This window comes from Myodes glareolus, chromosome 2, assembly GCF_982192425.1.
Source record: "Myodes glareolus chromosome 2, mMyoGla1.1, whole genome shotgun sequence".
Classification (NCBI taxonomy): domain Eukaryota; kingdom Metazoa; phylum Chordata; class Mammalia; order Rodentia; family Cricetidae; genus Myodes; species Myodes glareolus.
The window spans coordinates 98,273,928-98,291,805 of NC_142027.1; the positions used below are offsets into that span (position 1 = coordinate 98,273,928).

The 17,878-nt window shown below is 43.0% G+C and overlaps 1 protein-coding gene across 2 annotated transcripts in view; it reads right to left on the reverse strand.

The window, feature by feature from the left end:
* The window catches only part of Cdc45 (cell division cycle 45), a 35,427-nt gene that overhangs the window by 7,334 nt on the left and 10,215 nt on the right, over window positions 1–17,878 (reverse strand). For both annotated transcript variants that reach the window (XM_048452280.3, XM_048452279.3), the window contains 7 exons: window positions 13,786–13,834; window positions 10,800–10,861; window positions 9,339–9,389; window positions 7,856–7,975; window positions 6,897–7,028; window positions 6,574–6,672; window positions 5,325–5,486 (listed from right to left, as the gene is read on the reverse strand). In XM_048452280.3, coding sequence (XP_048308237.3) covers window positions 5,325–5,486; window positions 6,574–6,672; window positions 6,897–7,028; window positions 7,856–7,975; window positions 9,339–9,389; window positions 10,800–10,861; window positions 13,786–13,834 — 675 coding nt within the window. The remainder of the gene's footprint in view (window positions 1–5,324; window positions 5,487–6,573; window positions 6,673–6,896; window positions 7,029–7,855; window positions 7,976–9,338; window positions 9,390–10,799; window positions 10,862–13,785; window positions 13,835–17,878) is intronic.

Sequence of the window (17,878 nt, forward strand, 5' to 3'; positions counted from 1 at the left end):
GGTTCACGAACTGAAGTGACTTGTCTGCAAACTGAGCACAGTGGGGGAAACAAGCTAGAACAGATCGTGAGAGTATCTGTCAGTGGGGCCGGACTGGTCATTGCAAAGAAACAATAATCGAAATGGGTGTGATGGCACAGACAGCAGCCTCAGCACTTGGGAGGCCAAGAAAGGAGGATCATAAATTTGAGAACAGCCTGAGATATACAAAAAAATAAATAAACAAATAAAAGTTAAAAAACAAGAACAACCAAGAATCAAAAGGACTCCCACTTTTGTTAGCAATGTTAGCTGCTGGAGGACAGGGCACAATGGAGTCTATAGTCAACAGAAAACTACCTTCAATGAAACCAAAGATCATTTGAGGGTACAAAAGGGCATTGCGTGACAAAGGATGCAGGATGCCTACTACTACGTGTGCTCCCTTTCTCTGAAGGTTATCTGAAATTGTGCTCTAGTCATACACAACTGTGGGGAGAGCAGGCAGCAGGCTTCAGCAGCTGCAGGTCCTCCTGGAAAAAGGGAGTAAGAGATGATGTGGGTCTCAGTCAGAAGTACTTACCACACGAGTGTGAAGACTTGAATTTCATCCCCAGCACCCATGTAAAAAGCCAGGTACAGTGGGCATATGCCTATAACTCTAGCACTGGGGAGGCAGAAACAATAAGTCGCTGGGGCTTGTGTGGCTAGCCAGTTGACTGAACTGGTAAGTTGCAGGTTCAGCGAGAGACCCTGTCTCAAAACTAAGGTCAAGTTAATGAAGAAGACACCATGCACACATATACACATACATACACAAAGAGACTACTTATTGGGAGAACTGGGAATAGGAAGGGGCAGAAAATGGACATGAAGAAAGGAAGCAATCAAATTAAATATTCAAACAGGAGCTGGAGAGTTGGCTCATTGGTTATGAGTCCCATCTGATTTTGCAGAGAACCGGAGTTTGACTCCCAGTATCTACGTGGTGGTCCACAGCTGTTTACAAGTCAGTTGTAGGGGATCTTATGCTCTCTTCTGACATTCATAGGCACCAAGCATGCATGTAGTGCGCATATAGATATGTAGACAAAACACTCATACATGTAAAATAAAATTTTAAAAAATTCTAGAAAAAATATACCAAACCAAACAACAAAACAGAGCAACTAGATTATAAAAGCTAACACTTAGGTTCTAAACTTGCAGGAAAACAAAAGAACAAGGGACCACCATAAACTCCAAGATACAAGAAAATGCAAGATGACAGAAAAGCAATCTGTCACCAGCCAGCATCATTGTGGGTGCTTGGTGTCAAGCAATGAAAACTCCAGGCAACTGGATGTTAAATAACAAAACTGAGGGAGTTCTGCCCTATTCAACAGCACGTAAGTGTAACAGGACACAGTAAACTACACAGAGCCATGTGACAAAGCAGGAGAACTTGGTAGAGATTGAAGAGTCAGAGCAGTGTAGATCCAAGAGTCCACCCAGAGCTTCTGACCACACTGCCCTTTGAGAGGACAGTGGACAAGAGAGCAGGAGAGGAATGGTGAGAAAATGAAAGGATAGGGCTGAGTATGTGCTCAGGCAGCACATGCTTAGCATGTGCAAGACCATAGGTGTAACCCCAGCATAAAAAAACAAGAGGAAAGGCACAGACAGATGGCATGCATCAGGATTACTCTGCTGATAGAGGACTGACCTGTACAATCAAGCATGGAAATTCACAAAAAGAAGTCCAGACTGCAAAGGAAGCACAGCTACTGCCATTTGCAGACTATGTGATCTTTCCCATCCAAAAGCTTAAAGAGTCCACAAAAATGTCAGAGTAATGAGTTCAGCAAGGCTACAGACACAGGGTACATGATAAATACACAAAAATTGCTTGTCTCTCTATGTGGCAGCAATTAGAAAACAAAAATGAAATTGAGAAAACATCCAAACATTTATGTCAAAATTACCAAGAGATGAGGCTGATGAAATGACTCAGGAGGTAAGAGGTGCTTGCTGCACCCGTATGGCAACTTGAGCTCGACCCCCAGAACTGGAAGAAGAGAACAGACTCCACAAAGCTATCTTCCACACACATCTCTACCCACCATGCTCATATACACACAATAATAATACTTCAAATTTTTAACAAAGTGAGTATAAAGTTAATCAGGCAGCATTCAGCCAAGTGAAGCAGTGCATGCCTGTAATCCCAGTGGCTGGGAGGCAGAGTCAGGAGGACTAGAAATTTAAGGTCATCCTTAAATCTATCAAGTTCAAGACCTGGGCTTGAAACCGAGGGATCTACAGATTGAAAACAGTAGATCTTGAAATGGAAGCAATGAAAGACTTCTTCAGGGACTGCTGGCTGCTGATCCCAAGGTTAAATTCAAGTTACCTAGAATAGCAAAGATAAACCTTTAAAGAAAAAAAATGGAAGTCATGCTTTCTAGTTTCAAACTCGCTACAAAGTTACAGTAATCGAAACAACGTGGTGTTGGCATAAGGTTAACATTTAGATGATGGAAGAGAACCAACAGTCTAAAATGCATCTTTATGCTTATGGCCAACTTATTTATTTATTTATTTATTTTATTATTATGTATACAACATTCTGTCTGTCTGTATGTCTGCAGGCCAGAAGAGGGCACCAGACCTCATTACAGATGGTTGTGAGCCACCATGTGGTTGCTGGGAATTGAACTCAGGACCTTTGGAAGAGCAGGCAATGCTCTTAACCACTGAGCCATCTCTCCAGCCCCATGGCCAACTAATTTTTAACACAAGTGTTAAAATAATTCAGTGGTAGAAGAAAAAAATTTAAAAAACAAATATTTCTAGGAAAGGTAGGTATCCATATTAACAAAATAAAATAAAGTTGAAGTCATTGAGACGACTTAGTGAGTATAAAGCCCAATGACCTGAGATCAATCCTGGAACCCATACGGTGGAAGGAAAGAACCAAATCCTGCACGTTGTCCTCTGACCTCTGGCACACATACTGTGGCATCCATGTGCACAGATAATAAATAAATGTAGGAATAAAGTTTTAAAAAGAATAAAGTTGTTGTATGCCTTTTTGTGCTAACCACAAAAATTAACCTCCAAAGAGTCATATACCCGGTATAAGAGCTAAAATTATAATACACTGAACAGAAAAAAAAAAGTGAAATTTTTGTGATTTGGATTTAGAAATGGATCCTTAACAACACCCAAAGCACAAGAAGCAAAAGGGAAATCGGATGATCTGGACACCATCAAAATTAATACCTAATTTACAACTGGGAGATTTGAATGGACCGTGGCACTTCAAACAAGCTGCACAAATGGCCCCATCCCCATCAACACATGGAAGGATGCGCTACATCGTTAGCCTCACCCAGACACAAACCACTTCAAAACACAGAACACAAGTGTTGGTAAAGACACAGAGAAACTGCATCCTTCCTACACTGCTGCTGGGACTGAAGCAGGCTGTCATGGAAAACAACCTGGCAGTTCCTCAGGTTAAACCAAGAGCACACACAACCCCACAATTCCACTCCAGCAAAAGACGTGAAAGCACAACTACACACAAACCTGTACAAGATTACAGAAGATCGTCAGAAGGAAGAAAACCCACGTCTATCAGCTAATGAAATGGCACATAAAATGTGGCATATTCATCCAGTGGAATATGATTTACAACAGAGATAAGTCCTTATATAAGCTATAGCATAGACACTATAGCCACTACACTAAGCAAAAGAAGCCAGATGCAAAGAACTACCCATTGCACATCATACAAAAGCTCAGGAGAGCAATTTGCAGAAGCAATTGCTCAGGGCTAGGAGGGCTGGGTATAATGGCTAAGGGGTGCAGAGCTTCTGGGACAATGAAGAAGCTCGAAAACTGCACAGTGTTGGCTGTTGTGCATGCTTTTCTTTGGGGTGTGCTGTAAGTGTGTTTTGCTTTTTTAGGATAGGATCTCACTATATTGCCCAAACTGGCTATTTTTCAACTTTTGAGGTTCCTGCCTCCACCTCCTGAGTTCTGGGATTACAAGTAGGCACCACTACTTATGGTTGCACCATATACTTTTAACAAGAAAAGGTCTAACATCATAAGAACTATATCTTAATAAAACTACTTATTTAGAGAGAAAGAAGAGAAGAGGAGAGGAGAGGAGAGGAGAGGAGAGGAGAGGAGAGGAGAGGAGAGGAGAGGAGAGGAGAGGAGAGGAGAAGAGAAGAGAAGAGAAGAGAAGAGAAGAGAAGAGAAGAGAAGAGAAGAGAAGAGAAGAGAAGAGAAGAGAAGAGAAGAGAAGAGAAGGAGCTGAGGAAACCCAGAAGGCAGGGTCCCATATATTTTTGTCCTTGCACAAAACCAACAGAAACAGCAATTCTATTAAGTTAGAAAAGCAATCTGATTTAGCCTTTTTGTAAAACCTATGGAATTAAATTTATAATATTTACATATACATAAATAGAGTATTATGGTTCAGTCCCCATGAAGTCATTATTAAAAACAGAGAAACATCAAGCTGAATATGGTGGTACACACTTTTAAGCCCAGAACTTGGGAGGCTGAAACAAGCAAATATCTGTGACTTTGAGGCCAGTCTGGTCTATAAAGCTAGTTCTAGGGCTGGAGAGATGGCTCAGAGGTTGAGAGCACTGACTGAACTTCCAGAGGTCCTGAGTTCAATTCCCAGCAACCACATGGTGGCTCACAGCACTCTATAATGAGATCTGGTGCCCTCTTCTGGCCTGCAAGCATTCATGAAAGGAATGTTGTATACATAATAAATAAATCTTTTAAAAAAAAATAAATAACAAAATGAGGAGCGGAATAAGATCACCTTTGACATACAAGTGTACCAGAAAGTCACAACTCCAAAACACCAAAACTATAATGTCCTACTTCAAGATACATTAACAAGCCACAGGAGAATTAGAAGTAAAAGAATGGAAAAACGAAGAATTAGAAGAAAAACAAGAGCGAATAACAATGTCTTTTAACAGAGTCAGAAGGCATACAATCACAAAGGGAATGAAAAGACTCATGGATGCTGGGATTGGTATATACCTTACCAATTCCAGCTCTTGGGAGGGTGGGGCAAAAGGACCATGAATTTGAGGCCAGCCTGGGCTATGCATTAAATGTGATGCTAGCCTGAGCTACAGAGACTTTATTTCAAAAAGGGACCCAAGAAGTGATGAACCTGGAGCAGGGTCGGCAGCTTAGGAACAGTTTGCTCTCCGTGGTTGTAGTAGGAGAGCCATTCTCATGCCCAGGGCATCCTTGTGATTGATCTTCCATGCACTGTGGGACTAGGGCCAAAGGATGGCTGCCCGGATCATGCACATTACCTGGAGAGGCTATCGAGAGCCTGGATGAAGTGGTCTGTCCCTGAGCCATCCTTCTCAGGACTCTCCATCAGAGACATGGTGGCAAAGACTACATCGCTGGCCAGGAATTTATGTTTGAACCCAAAATGAATGCTGAAAGTCTGCACACGCATGTCCTTCATCCTGTCAAGGGAGGAAGCAATGTGACTGTCACTCTCAACTTGTCCAGATCAACAAATCACCCTAAAGCTCCTCACAGGTCCCCAAGAATGTGACCAATGCTTAGAGGATGAGGTAGTCTAAAACACCCAGCCCCTGCAGCCAACTGTCCTGACCTCAGTTCTTGGCTGGCCTAGGGATGAGTAGTACATACCCATCAGGCCTGAGGTATGCGCAGGATTCTTGTCTGTGTCCTAATGTTAGCTGGCCAGGCAGGAGCCCCCAGGCACAGGGCCTCAGTGGTGCCTGACTTCTGATTCCAGTAGTCTGTCTACATCACAGTCCAAGGATTTAAAGACCTTACACATGCCAGGCATGGTGGCGCATTCAGGAGGCAGAGGCAGGTGGATCTCTGTGAGTTTGAGTCTACAAATGAATTCTAAATTCATAGGACTATATGAAGACCCTATCTCAAAAAAAAAAAAAAAAAGAAAAGAAAAGAAAAACTCTAAACATTAAGGGCAGTTTAAAAAAGTGCATGTTAGTTTATTTTTTAAAATAATTTTTGTAAAGTTATTATGTGAATGTGTGTGTCTATGTGTACATATGTCCAAAGAAGCCAGAAGAGGATATAGAATCCCCTGGAGCTGAAGTTACAAATAAATTATGAGCCACTGGTCACGATGCCAGGAACTGGAACTCAGGTCCTCTGAAAGGGCAGTGTGTACTTTAAAAAAAAAAAATATTTACTTTCATTTTATATGCATTTGTGTTTTGCCTGCCTGTATTTTTTTTTTTTTTAATGAGAATGTTGGAAATCCAGGAACTGGAGTAACACACAGTTATGAGCTGCCATGTAGGTGCTGGGAATTGAACCCAGGTCCTCTGAAAGAGTAGTCAGTGTTCTTAACCACTGAGCCATCTCTCCATCTTTTCAGTCCAAGAAGAACTGAATCCAAGAACTCAAAACTTCAGAAACAGTCAAGTTTGAGTTAGTCATAATAGTCTGTACATTCTTGGGGTTAGTTCTTTTTTTTTTTTTTATCAGTATAGGTGTATGGCTAAAGCAGAAGCCCTATGTTTAAGAGGCATAATCCAGAAAAGCATTTACCCAAATTTATTTGCAGATTCTTCAATCATTTCTCGCAAATTCTCCTTCAAGGAGACGTCCATGGACTGAAACTTCTGCTTCACTTGTTTCAGTGGAAGCCTGGAGAGAGCAAGCTGTGTGAATGAGACTCAGACACCAACTCAGACACCAACAGCAGGGAAGAGAGGCTTGCATGGGGTCACGGTGCATGCCCACCAGGGGTGCCCTGACACTGCATTCAGACCACATACTAGGACACGGAGGAGAAACTGTACTTTACATCTAAGTAAGTCACAACAGGGTAGGGACAGGGTAAGAGGCTACAGGTCAGAGAAGTCACTCACCCCATGTCTGCAAGGAATTCCTGGAGTCGCTTCTGCCCATGCACTGACCAGAGCTTGAACCTGGCTGCAGTGTAGTTGGTGTTGTACAGACTTTCGTGGAGGGACCAGTGCTGGTACAGCGCCAGGCGGAGGCTGGGTCCAAAGTCAAGGAGCACATGTGGCACCCACTGCCCACTACCTGCTTGGAGCCATCAGTGGCTTATATCCTTTGGTACGGACCCACCCAGAATTCTTAATGGACAGCCCTGTTTGTGGGAACCTTTTGCTGGGGCCTTTCTGCATATCTATGTTGGGGGCTGCTTGAGAGCAGCAGATATCAGAGCTGCTTGATTCATGTAGGGAGCATCTGAAGTTGAATCATTTCCTCCTTTTGCACCACACACCATTTTCTCTCTTTGACAGACAAGATGCAGAGCTCGACAGCCAGCTACTGTGGTCACAGCCCCATATACCATGAGAAGCAGAGTAAGCAGCCCAGGTTACTATTTTGTTCTGTTGCCACGGTCTGCCTAGCCCAGCCCAGTCCAACTCTCCCAATTCTTTAAAGCCCTTTCCATCCCTTCCTGAACTGGCCCTTCACCAACTACAGCCCCTTGAGTACACACGGACCCTATCACAGGCCTCTCCTCTACAGGAATCAGGCTAACTCTGCAGTCTTGCTGGTGCCTTGCTACTGCTCCACTGGATATTTGGTGTTTCTTGTCCTCATCAGTGCCCCTCCTTCCCAACTCCTGGGGCCCAGGGACTGGGCAAAGCTGTCCACTTTGCTGCAGCTCTCAGTAGCCTCCCAAATGACCCAGACACGGTCTGTGGCCAGCAAATATACCATAAACACACTGCTTATGGGAGGACAGGAGCAGCTCTATCACCATAGTGATGGAGCAGAAAGCACCTACTGAGCAACATGCTAATGGCAGCGAGTGCTGCCTCAGACCCAAGGTGCCCAGCTGCAAAGATACTCATACTCAAAGGAGATCCGGGTGCAGTCTACAGAGAGTGTGTTCTCCTCCGCTTCATTCCGGTGGTTATGCCGGGACACATGGCGTTGCAGGATGCCAACGTCAGTCACATACTTCATTCTGAAAGAAAGTATGGCAGACTGAGCAGCTCTTTCCCAACTCAGGGGCCTCCCCACCAAACAGCTGTTCCTGAATGAGGACTGAGGAAGCTTGTTTAGGTATAAACCAGCCAGCCAGGGATTGACAAGAGAGACAGAAGGGCAGGGTAGCCTCTGGCCAGGCTATCTCCCATCTTTAGGTATTAAGACACCTTTTGTGAGCATCATGGAGGGGGCTGCCATACAAGCAATTAGACCCCCCATAACAATGATCCACACAGAAAGTAGACCAGCACATGTATCACCAGCAAGTGCATACGGGGTAGGCAGACCCCATTGGGATGGGCCACAAATCACGATGGTGACAAGAAGGTCTCATCCTAGGCCACCAGCAGGGGAAGTTCCTAATGATGTATGCACTATCATTTCTAAATGTCACTCACATGCTTTCCCTATGCCATCCTTTTTAAACAAAAAACATTATTTACTTTTAATGTGTCTGTAGGGGTGCCTGCAGCCTCCCAACATGGCTGCCGTGCTGAGAACTGAACTCAAGTCCTCCATAAGAGCAGCAGGCGCTTTTACTGCTGAACCATCTTCCTAACGCCTCCACGCCATCCTTAACAGAGAAGGACTGAGGTATAGCAAGGCCGAAGGCCACCCAAGCAACAGAACTGTGACTCAAGCTTGAGACCTTTAAACTTCCTGGGCTACCTAGAAGGCCTAATACACAGCGGGGGATTCCGAAAATTACACAAGGAAGAAGGTGAGCAGTTGAAGGCAATGCTTAGGGACATTCGTGGGGGTCTCCTGAAGAGGGTTAGAACCGCAGGCCTGGTCTGTTCATTCATGGCCTACTTGGTATCTAGGAGGCTGAACTGCCTACGGGAGGCAGAGAGATATTACTTCCCCAGTTCATAGAGTCCAGCAGAAAGGGAGCCCACCACGCTCACAGAGGACCAGCCCTTCTTAACCCTGCTTACCTTTTGAGAGCAAACCCATACTCCCTGCCAGGACCCCTAGGCCTTCACTTTCTCTTTCCTTACTTCTTCCATGCATCCACGTCTCCCCCGAAACCTCTAGCATGCATGGGCTACTTTTTATTGCCTGCCTCTAGGACATAGCATAATGAAGTCAAACAAGTCCTTCCTCCCATTGTTGGCTCCACCCAGTGGACTTCACAGGGTGATAAAGAGGCCAAGATAGGCCAGAAGTAAAGACAGAGAACTGGTACTGCGTCCAGGAGCCCAGGCAAGGAGAAGAGCCACCCTTCTCCTCCTTCTCCATAAGCTTTTCAATGACTTTGCCTCCCATCTCCTCATGACAAACTCAGGGGCTGCCACATAGCACAGAGCTGTCCCCCAAACTGAGGGCATCCTCCTTACTGAGTGATCTTGTCATGCACCCACTGGTCTGTCAGTCCAACAATGGCCCACCTAGAAGGAAAGCAGAAGATGACGGTCAGCTATAAGCTGCCTGTGCTCGGTAGGCTATGTGCCATGGAGCCAGCTGACCCAAGGGACAACCCAGGCTCAGCATTCCCAGCAGTGTCTTGTTAGCATGGCCTCCCAACTCACTGTGCCCACCCCAGGATTTTTAAACTATCAATCTTCGGGCTTCTTTTCTACTGAAATATTTGACTTTGAAATACTGACATTTTGAAATTGTGCCTTACATCTTAATAAACAGGACATCTTAGACAAGGTTTTTCCTGAGATACTAAATAAAGCATATGGTTAGGCTTCCAGTTCTAGGGCAAAGCTTAGGTGGACATAAAGTATAAATGGGTCAGACAGCAGCCACCAGTGTAAACAAGTGACCTAAAGGACCCATCACGGGTCAGACAAGAAGGCATTAGGCCATCCATCCAGTAAAAGAAGTATCCTCTGTAAGGTACACTGCATAGTCCCAGGCCAAGCCCTCTCCAGTTCTTGTCAAGACTGGTTGCTACTAGCTTAGCAGGAAACTAATTTAGCTTGAATACCAAAGCAGTGTGGCCAACAGGTACCTGTAACTGGTACAGGAGCCCCGCCTCACCTAACCGTAGATCTTTTCATGTTAGACTCAGTACTCAGCACTAGACAACCTGACTGGGGCAGCGGGTGGGCAAGTGGCCAAGAAATGGCACAGAGCGTAAGAATGAGAGTTGAGACCTGGTGAGGCAACAAAGCAGCATCCCTACACCTGAAGAATGGTGGAGCACCCTTGGGCTTAGAGGTGGCCCTGCAAAGTCCTAGGCTGTCCTGGTTCTTTGTAGACCAGTGTAACTATCACAGTGGTGATCAGAGCCGAGGGGCCTTGGTGGACTGCACAGAAAACAAGGACCACAAACAAAGGGCCAAGGAAGTGGAGCCAGGTCAGATTTACATGCTTCTTCTCAGTTATAAAGACCAGATTTTATTTCTAGATGAATGAAGTTGGCAGTGACTGGCAGGCCCATTGGTCTGTGTGTTCAGGCCCTGGTTGCAGTCTCCACAGAGAAATAGCAGGCAGGGACAATTCTGCACTGGATTGTACCAGCGCCAGGGCTGCAAGGATGTCTAATAAGGGCTATCTTACTCAAACCTCAAATTAAAGTACTTCTAGGACAGAAGACTAAGCATTAGGGTGGAGACAAGAGCTGCACTGGAGCCCCACTGCCCCCTGTAAAGTTGTATGAGTTCCCTAGCTTCACACTCAACCCCAAGAAATCTAGGGTTATAAATCACTCCGGGGAGGGGCTGCATCTAACATTCCTGGTGGAAGCAAGGGGCTATCACGTGACACTGACGTTTGCTGGTGACACCACTCCCAACATGGATGTGTATACAGGAATGTGTGTGTGTGTGTGTGTGTGTGCTACATACCACAGCATGTCATTCAGGTCCTTGGACATCATCCATGCCAGATCAAACATCACCATGGCTGACTGCAAGGAAGCAGAAAAGTCTGAAGACAAAAGTCACTGAGTTCACAGAAGGGGCAATACAATGGGGACAGGTCTAAGACAAGGAGCCCAGCCAAGGCCTGCAGATCAGGGTGTTCAGGCTTCTTTCCAGTATGTGAGAAAAAGTCCCCATCAGAGCGAAGGAAGGAAGACCGAGTGATTCCACTGAACATTAGTCTCTGCCATCTACAGTCACTTGTATCTGTGCTTTCATCATGTAGCAAATGAAGAATGGAAAGAAAGTGCCACCCAGCGGGAAGCCCAGGCACAGCACTGTGCAGAGACCTCTGTACACTTATAGGTCATCTCAAGGCTAGAATGAGAACATAGGTCCAGAGGCCCTGTTGCCTGACTGTCCACACTGACTGCACCTGCATCCTTCCTGCTTGGAGGCAGCCTCCAATTCATCCCCAGAGAGGCCAGATGAGGCAGGGCTCTGGTTCTGGTCACCAGGATATTCAAGCAGGGCTTCTGGACTCTCCCTTAAAGTCTTTCAGGGACAGAAGAGGTAAGCAGGCTGAGTGGTGAGAGACTGAAGGTAACGGATGTCTGACCAGCGCACTTAGTGTGAACATATCCTCCAGAGAGAACATTTTCAAGGGAATTGTCCACTTATCTGGAGAAAGGCAGACCTCGTTTCTAAGCTTATCAGTTCCCTCCCTAACCCACGGCAAGGGCTGAGCAGATAGTCAAAGGATGGCAAACCTTGACTACAAATGAGACAAGGGAAATATAATATCAAGAGTCCAAGGTCTAAGAGCCAAATTTGAAAACTGAATACAGAATTTTTAGTGAAAACAAATTTGATTTGTACTGAGCATATATCTCTTTTGTACTATCAAAAAGTAAACAGAAAAATCTTAAGTCAAATTAACATATGCTAAGAACCATATACCTTCTAGAGCTACTGAAGGCCCTAAATTCTGGACAACACTAACAGCCTAGCCACAGGCTTTCCACACTAAATTCTATTTAAAAATCAGATGTGCCACTATAACTCTACAGTTTAATCTTCTTGCACAGATATTAATACAGATTACTTATTTATTTTGAGGTAAGTCTTATTATGTAGCTCTGGATTGCCTGGAACTTGCTAGGTAGATCAGTCAGGCTTTGAACTCAAAGATGTGCCTGCTTCAGACTCCTAAACGCTGGGATTAAAGGCGTGTGCTACTGTGCCATTGTTAAGGCAGTTTAGCATAAACTGAAGTCCCCTAAAATGAGGGAAGCCTCAATTGAGAAAATGCCTCAGTAGGATCCACAAGCCTATAGCGTGTTTTCTTACTTAGGGATTGATGAGAGCCCAGCCCATTGTGGATGGGGCTATCCCTGGTCTGTGTATTCTAAAGCAGGTTGAGCTAACCATGAGGAGCAAACACTCTTCCATGGCCTCTGCAACAGCTCCAGCTTCCAAATTCCTGTTTTGAGTCTTTGCCCTGACTTCCCTCAGCGATGCCCATTCCTCTCCAAGTTTCTTTGGTCATGGTGTTTCATCATAGCAATAGTAACCCTAACTAAAACAGCCACCATACCCAACTTAATCTGTATTTTTAATGATCTGTTTTGCCTGCATGTGTCTGTGCAGCACATGTGTGCCTGGTACCCGCAGAGGACAGGGGAGGGAGGCAGCTATCTGCACCTGGATCCATGGACAGCTGTGAGCTGCCATGAGGTACTGGGAACCAAACCTGGGTCCTCTGTAAGAGTACTTGCTGCTCTTAATTGTTGAGCCGTCTCCCTAGCTCCATTACTTTGTATTTTTGATGATGAACATAAAGAACAGCTGCCGGCAGCTACATGGCAGGAGGGTAGACTACCCGAACAACTGTCTCTGAGAGGAGTGGAGGTGCTCTCTACTTGTAGTGGGCACACCCAGCACTACAAAAACAAGACAAAATAAGCAGCATTTAATGCGTCCAGCTTGCCCAACATTCCAGCTTAGCTGCATCACCCTGTGGAGCATGCTTAGTTCCTCTGGACCTTCTGGTTGACTATGGCTGTGAGGCACAATCTGAGAGCAGCCCAGAAAAGTTCAAAATTCAGAATGTAAACCACTGAGAAAACACTCTTTCTCTCTGAGACAGGGTTTCTCTTTGTAGTCCCAGTTGCCCAGGAATTCACTCTGTAGACCAGGCTGGCCTCAAACTCAGAGATCCGCCTGCCTCCTGAATGCTGGGACTAACGGAATGCATCACCATGCCTGGCTTTACTTTATGAAATAAAATTTTGCTTGATTCAAGAATTAAAAACTAATTGGTAAAGTGTTGGGGGTAGCTCATTGGTGAGTACCTTCCTAGCACAATTGAGTGCTAGGTTTGATCCCTAGCACTACAAAAGTTGAGAGGAAAACCAGCAATTACTATTATTATTTACAAAGGAGGAAGGATTTATCTTGAATTGCAGTTTCAGTCACGACAGTGGGAAGGGCACAGCAAAGCAGAACAGCTCATGTCAAGGCTCCCAGGAAGCAGAAAGAATCCCACTATGGTCTTTGATTGTGGTAGGTACAGTAGTGTATAACTACATTCCCAGGGAGGCAGGAGGATCACTTGAAGCCAGGAGCTCGTGACTACCAGAGCTGTATAAGAGGTCCTTGTCTCAAAAAATTTGATTTCTACTGAGCATGTATCACTTTTGTCCCACCACCAAGTTAGTAAATAAATAGAAACATAAGGTGAACCATCAGACTACACTGGGAAGCTCCCGATCTATTCAGTTTCCAGAGGAGGAGGAGTGGACAGTTCAGAGATGCAGTACCACCAGCCAAAGGTACAAGTTGGGGAGATGCAACTCAAGCCAGGTTCTTCTGGCTGTAAAACCTTTGCAAAACCTTTGCTCTCTTACATTCTAGAACACTGCCCCCTAGAGTCAGAACTCTGCAGTGCGTCAGGTCTATTCCTACTTACCGATGTCCCATAATATTCATACTGCTCGTAATCAAAGAGGATGTCTCTCCTGTAAAACACAAAATGATGTCTGACTAGAGGTGGCAAGACAGGAAGGCAAACATTTTTAAAAGGCTAAAACTTTAGTTAGAAAAAATTTAAATCATAGTACCATTTGTTTCCACTTACTGATTCTTTAGCAGGATATACACACATATATTTTAGGCAGGTCTGGTCTCAGAATCTTGTTTCTGAGAAATTATCTCAAAGCAATTCAAAAGAACAAGAAAGACACACTATTGTGTGAATGAAAAAAGAAATAAAAAAGGAAGGATGGCTGCTCCTAGACAGCCGGAGCAACACGGCACCACCAGAACCCGGCTATTCAGTAACAGCAAGCCCTGGATATTCCAACACAGCTGAAGCACAAGACAACTTTAAAACCAACTTTATAAAGACGATGAAAGTTGTCTGTAAAGAGGAAATTAATAAATCCCTTTTAAAAGACCAAGAAAAAAACAGTTGAAGGAAACAAATAAAACTGTTCAAGACTTGATAACGGAAATAGAAGCAACAAAGAAAATACAAACTGAAGGAATTCTGGAAGAGGAAAACCGGGGTAAGTGAACAAGAACTACAGAATGCAGGACATGGAAGAAGTGAGTCTCAGGCTTTGAAGATACAATAGGAGAAACAGATACATAGGTCAAAGAAAATGTCAAATCTAAAAAATTCCTGAAAGAAAACATCTGAAAATCTGGAACATCATGAAAAGATCAAATCTAAGGATAATAATAATAGAAGTATCCCAGCTCAAAGGACTAGAAATTTTGTTTTTGCTTTTTTTGAGACAGGGTTTCTCTGTGTAACAGCTCTGGCTGTCCTGGAACTTTCTTTGGAGACCAGACTCACAGAGATCTGCCTGCCTTGGCCTTCGGAGTGCTGGGATTAAAGGTATGCACCACCATCAACCTGCTCAGAAAATTTATTTATTTATTTTTAGTTTTTCAAGACAGGGTTTCTCTGTGTAGCCTTGGCTATCCTCGAACTCACAGAGATCTGCCTGCTTCTGCCTCCTGAGCACTGGGATTAAAGGCGTGTGCCAGCACTGCCCAGCCAGAAAATATTTTAAACAAAATAATAGAAGAAAAACTCACTAACTTAAAAATGGAGATGCCTATAAAGATATAAGAAGCATACTGAACACAAAATAGATTGGAAGTCCCCTCACCATATAATAATCAAAACACTAAAAAAGAATATTAAAAACTGTAAGGGAAAAAGACCAAACAACATATAAAGGAAGACAACTTAAAATGACACCTGACTTTTCAATGGCGATCTGAAAGCCAGAAGGGCCTGGACAGATGTCCTGCAGACTCTAAAGTCAAATTTAAACAAATATCAAGCCCCTACAGAAAGTACTAAAAGGAAAACTTCAACCCATGGAGGGTAGCTACACCCATGAGAACACAGGAAATAAATAATCTCACACCAGATAAACCAAAAGGGTGTACACACACACACACACACACACACACTCTATTACCACTACCAACAACAAAATAACAGTAATTAACAATCATTGGCCATTAATATCTCTCAATATCAATAGACTCAATTCCTCAATAAAAAGACAGAGACTAAGAGAACAGATGTGAAAACAGGCTCCATTCCTTCTGCTACATACAAGAAACACACTTCAATGTCAAAGATAGAAATTACCAGAGCAAAAGGTTGAAAAAGATTTTCCAAGCAAATGGACCTAAGAAATAAGGTGGTGAAGCTATCCTAATATCTAACAAAATAGACTTTGAACCAAAATTAATCAACGGAGATGGGGAAGGAGATTTCATACTCATCAAAGGAAAAATCCACCAAGATGATCTTTCTATTCTTAACATCATGCCCTAAATGAAAAGGTACCCGTATCCGTAAAGGAAACACTACTAAAGTTTAAATCACACATCAACCCTCACACATTGACAGTTGGGAGACTTCAATACCCCACTCTCACCAATGGGCAGATCATCCAGACAAAAACTAAACAGAGAAATACTGGAGCTAACAGACGTTATGAACCAAATAGACCTAACAGATATTTAACAAAACATTCCACCCAAACACACACACACACACACACACACACACACACACACACACACACACACACAAATACAGCTTCTTCTCAGCACCTCACAGAACATTCTCCAAAACCGAGCATATACTCAATCACAAAGTCTCAACACATATAAAGAAATTGAACTAATTCCTTGCATATTTCATAGTACCAAATGTCTATATAAAGAAACTGAAGAGATCTCATACTAGTAATTTAAAAGCAAATCTAAAAGATCTAGAACAAAAAGAAGCAAGTCCACCCAAGAGAAGTAGATGGCAGGAAAAAATTAAACTGAGGGCTGAAATCAATAATGTAGAAACAGAGAATGCAAAGAATCAATGAAACAAAGAGTTGAGAAAAATCAACAAGATAATCAAACCCTTATCCAAACTAACTAAAAGATGGAGAGAGAATATTCAAATTAATAAAATCAGAAACAAAAAGAGGGACATAACACCAGATAGAAAGGAAATCCAAAGAATACTCCACAAAGTTGGAAAAATCTAAAGAAATAGATAATTTTTTGATAGATACTACTTACGAAAGTTAAATCAAGATTAGATAAACAATTTAAATAGGCCTACAACCCCTAAGGAAAGACAAGAAATAGAAGCAGCCTTGATAGTCTCCCTATAAAATCCAAGGTCAGACGGTTTTAGCCCAGATCCTACCAGAATCTTTCAAAGATGAGCTAATGCCAATACTCCTCAAATTATTACATGAACAAGAAACAGAAGGAAAATTGCCAAATTCATTTCATGAGGCCACCCTGATGCCCAAACCAGACACAGATTCAACAAAGAAAGAGAATTACAGACCAATTTCCCTCATGAACATAGATGCAAATATACTAAAATACCCAAAAACCAAATCCAAGAAAACATCAAAAAGATCATCCAGCATAAGCAGGTCTTCATCCCAAAGAGGGCTGATTTCAACAAATGAAAATCAGCCAATGCAATCCACCATATAAGCAAAGACATGATCATCTCATTAGATGCTGAAAAAGTCTTTGACAAAACCCAATACCCCTTCATGATAAAAGTCTTGGAGAGATCAGGGACACAACAAACATACCTAAACAAGGCAATTTACAGCCAACATTAAATTAATAGAGACTCAAAGCAATTCCACTAAAATCAGAAACAGAATAAACCTGTCGACTCTTTCCATACGTATTCAATATAATAGATGAAGTTCTAGCTGCAGCAATAAGGCAACTGAAGGAGATCAAGGGAATAGAAATTGGAAAAGAAGAAGTCAAAGTATCTTATTTGCCGATGATATGATAGTATACATAAGATGACCCTAAAAATTCTACCAACAAACTCCTATAGCTGATAAAGACCTTCAGAAGTGGCTGGATACAAGAGTAACTAAATAATCAGCAGCCCTCCTATATACAAATGACAAACGGGCTGAGAAAGAAATCAAGGAAGCAACACCCTGCACAATAGCTATAAATAATATAAAACATCTTGGGGTAACTCTAACCAAGCAAGTAAAAGACTTGTATGACAAGAACTTCAAGACTTTTAAGAAAGAAATTGGAGAGGATATCAGAAGATGGAAACATTTGCCATGCTCATGGGTTGGAGGATTAATATAGTAAATGGCCATCTTACCAGAAGCAAACTACAGATAAAACACAATGCCCATCAAAATTCTTTACAGACCTTAAAAGGACAATACTCAATTTCATATTGAAAACCAAAACCCCAGGATATCTAAAACAATCCTGTACAATCAAAGAACTTCCAGCAGTATCACCATCCATGATTTTAAGCTTTACTACAGAACTATAGTAATTTAAAAAAAAAAAGCATAGTACTGGCATAAAAACAGTCAGGTTGATCAATGGAATCAAATCAAAGACCCAGACATAAATCCACGCATCTATGGACACCCACGAATAATAAAAGTCAGAAATATACAATGCAAAAAAGAAAGCATCTTCAACAAATTGTATTGGTCAAACTGAATGTCTGCCTA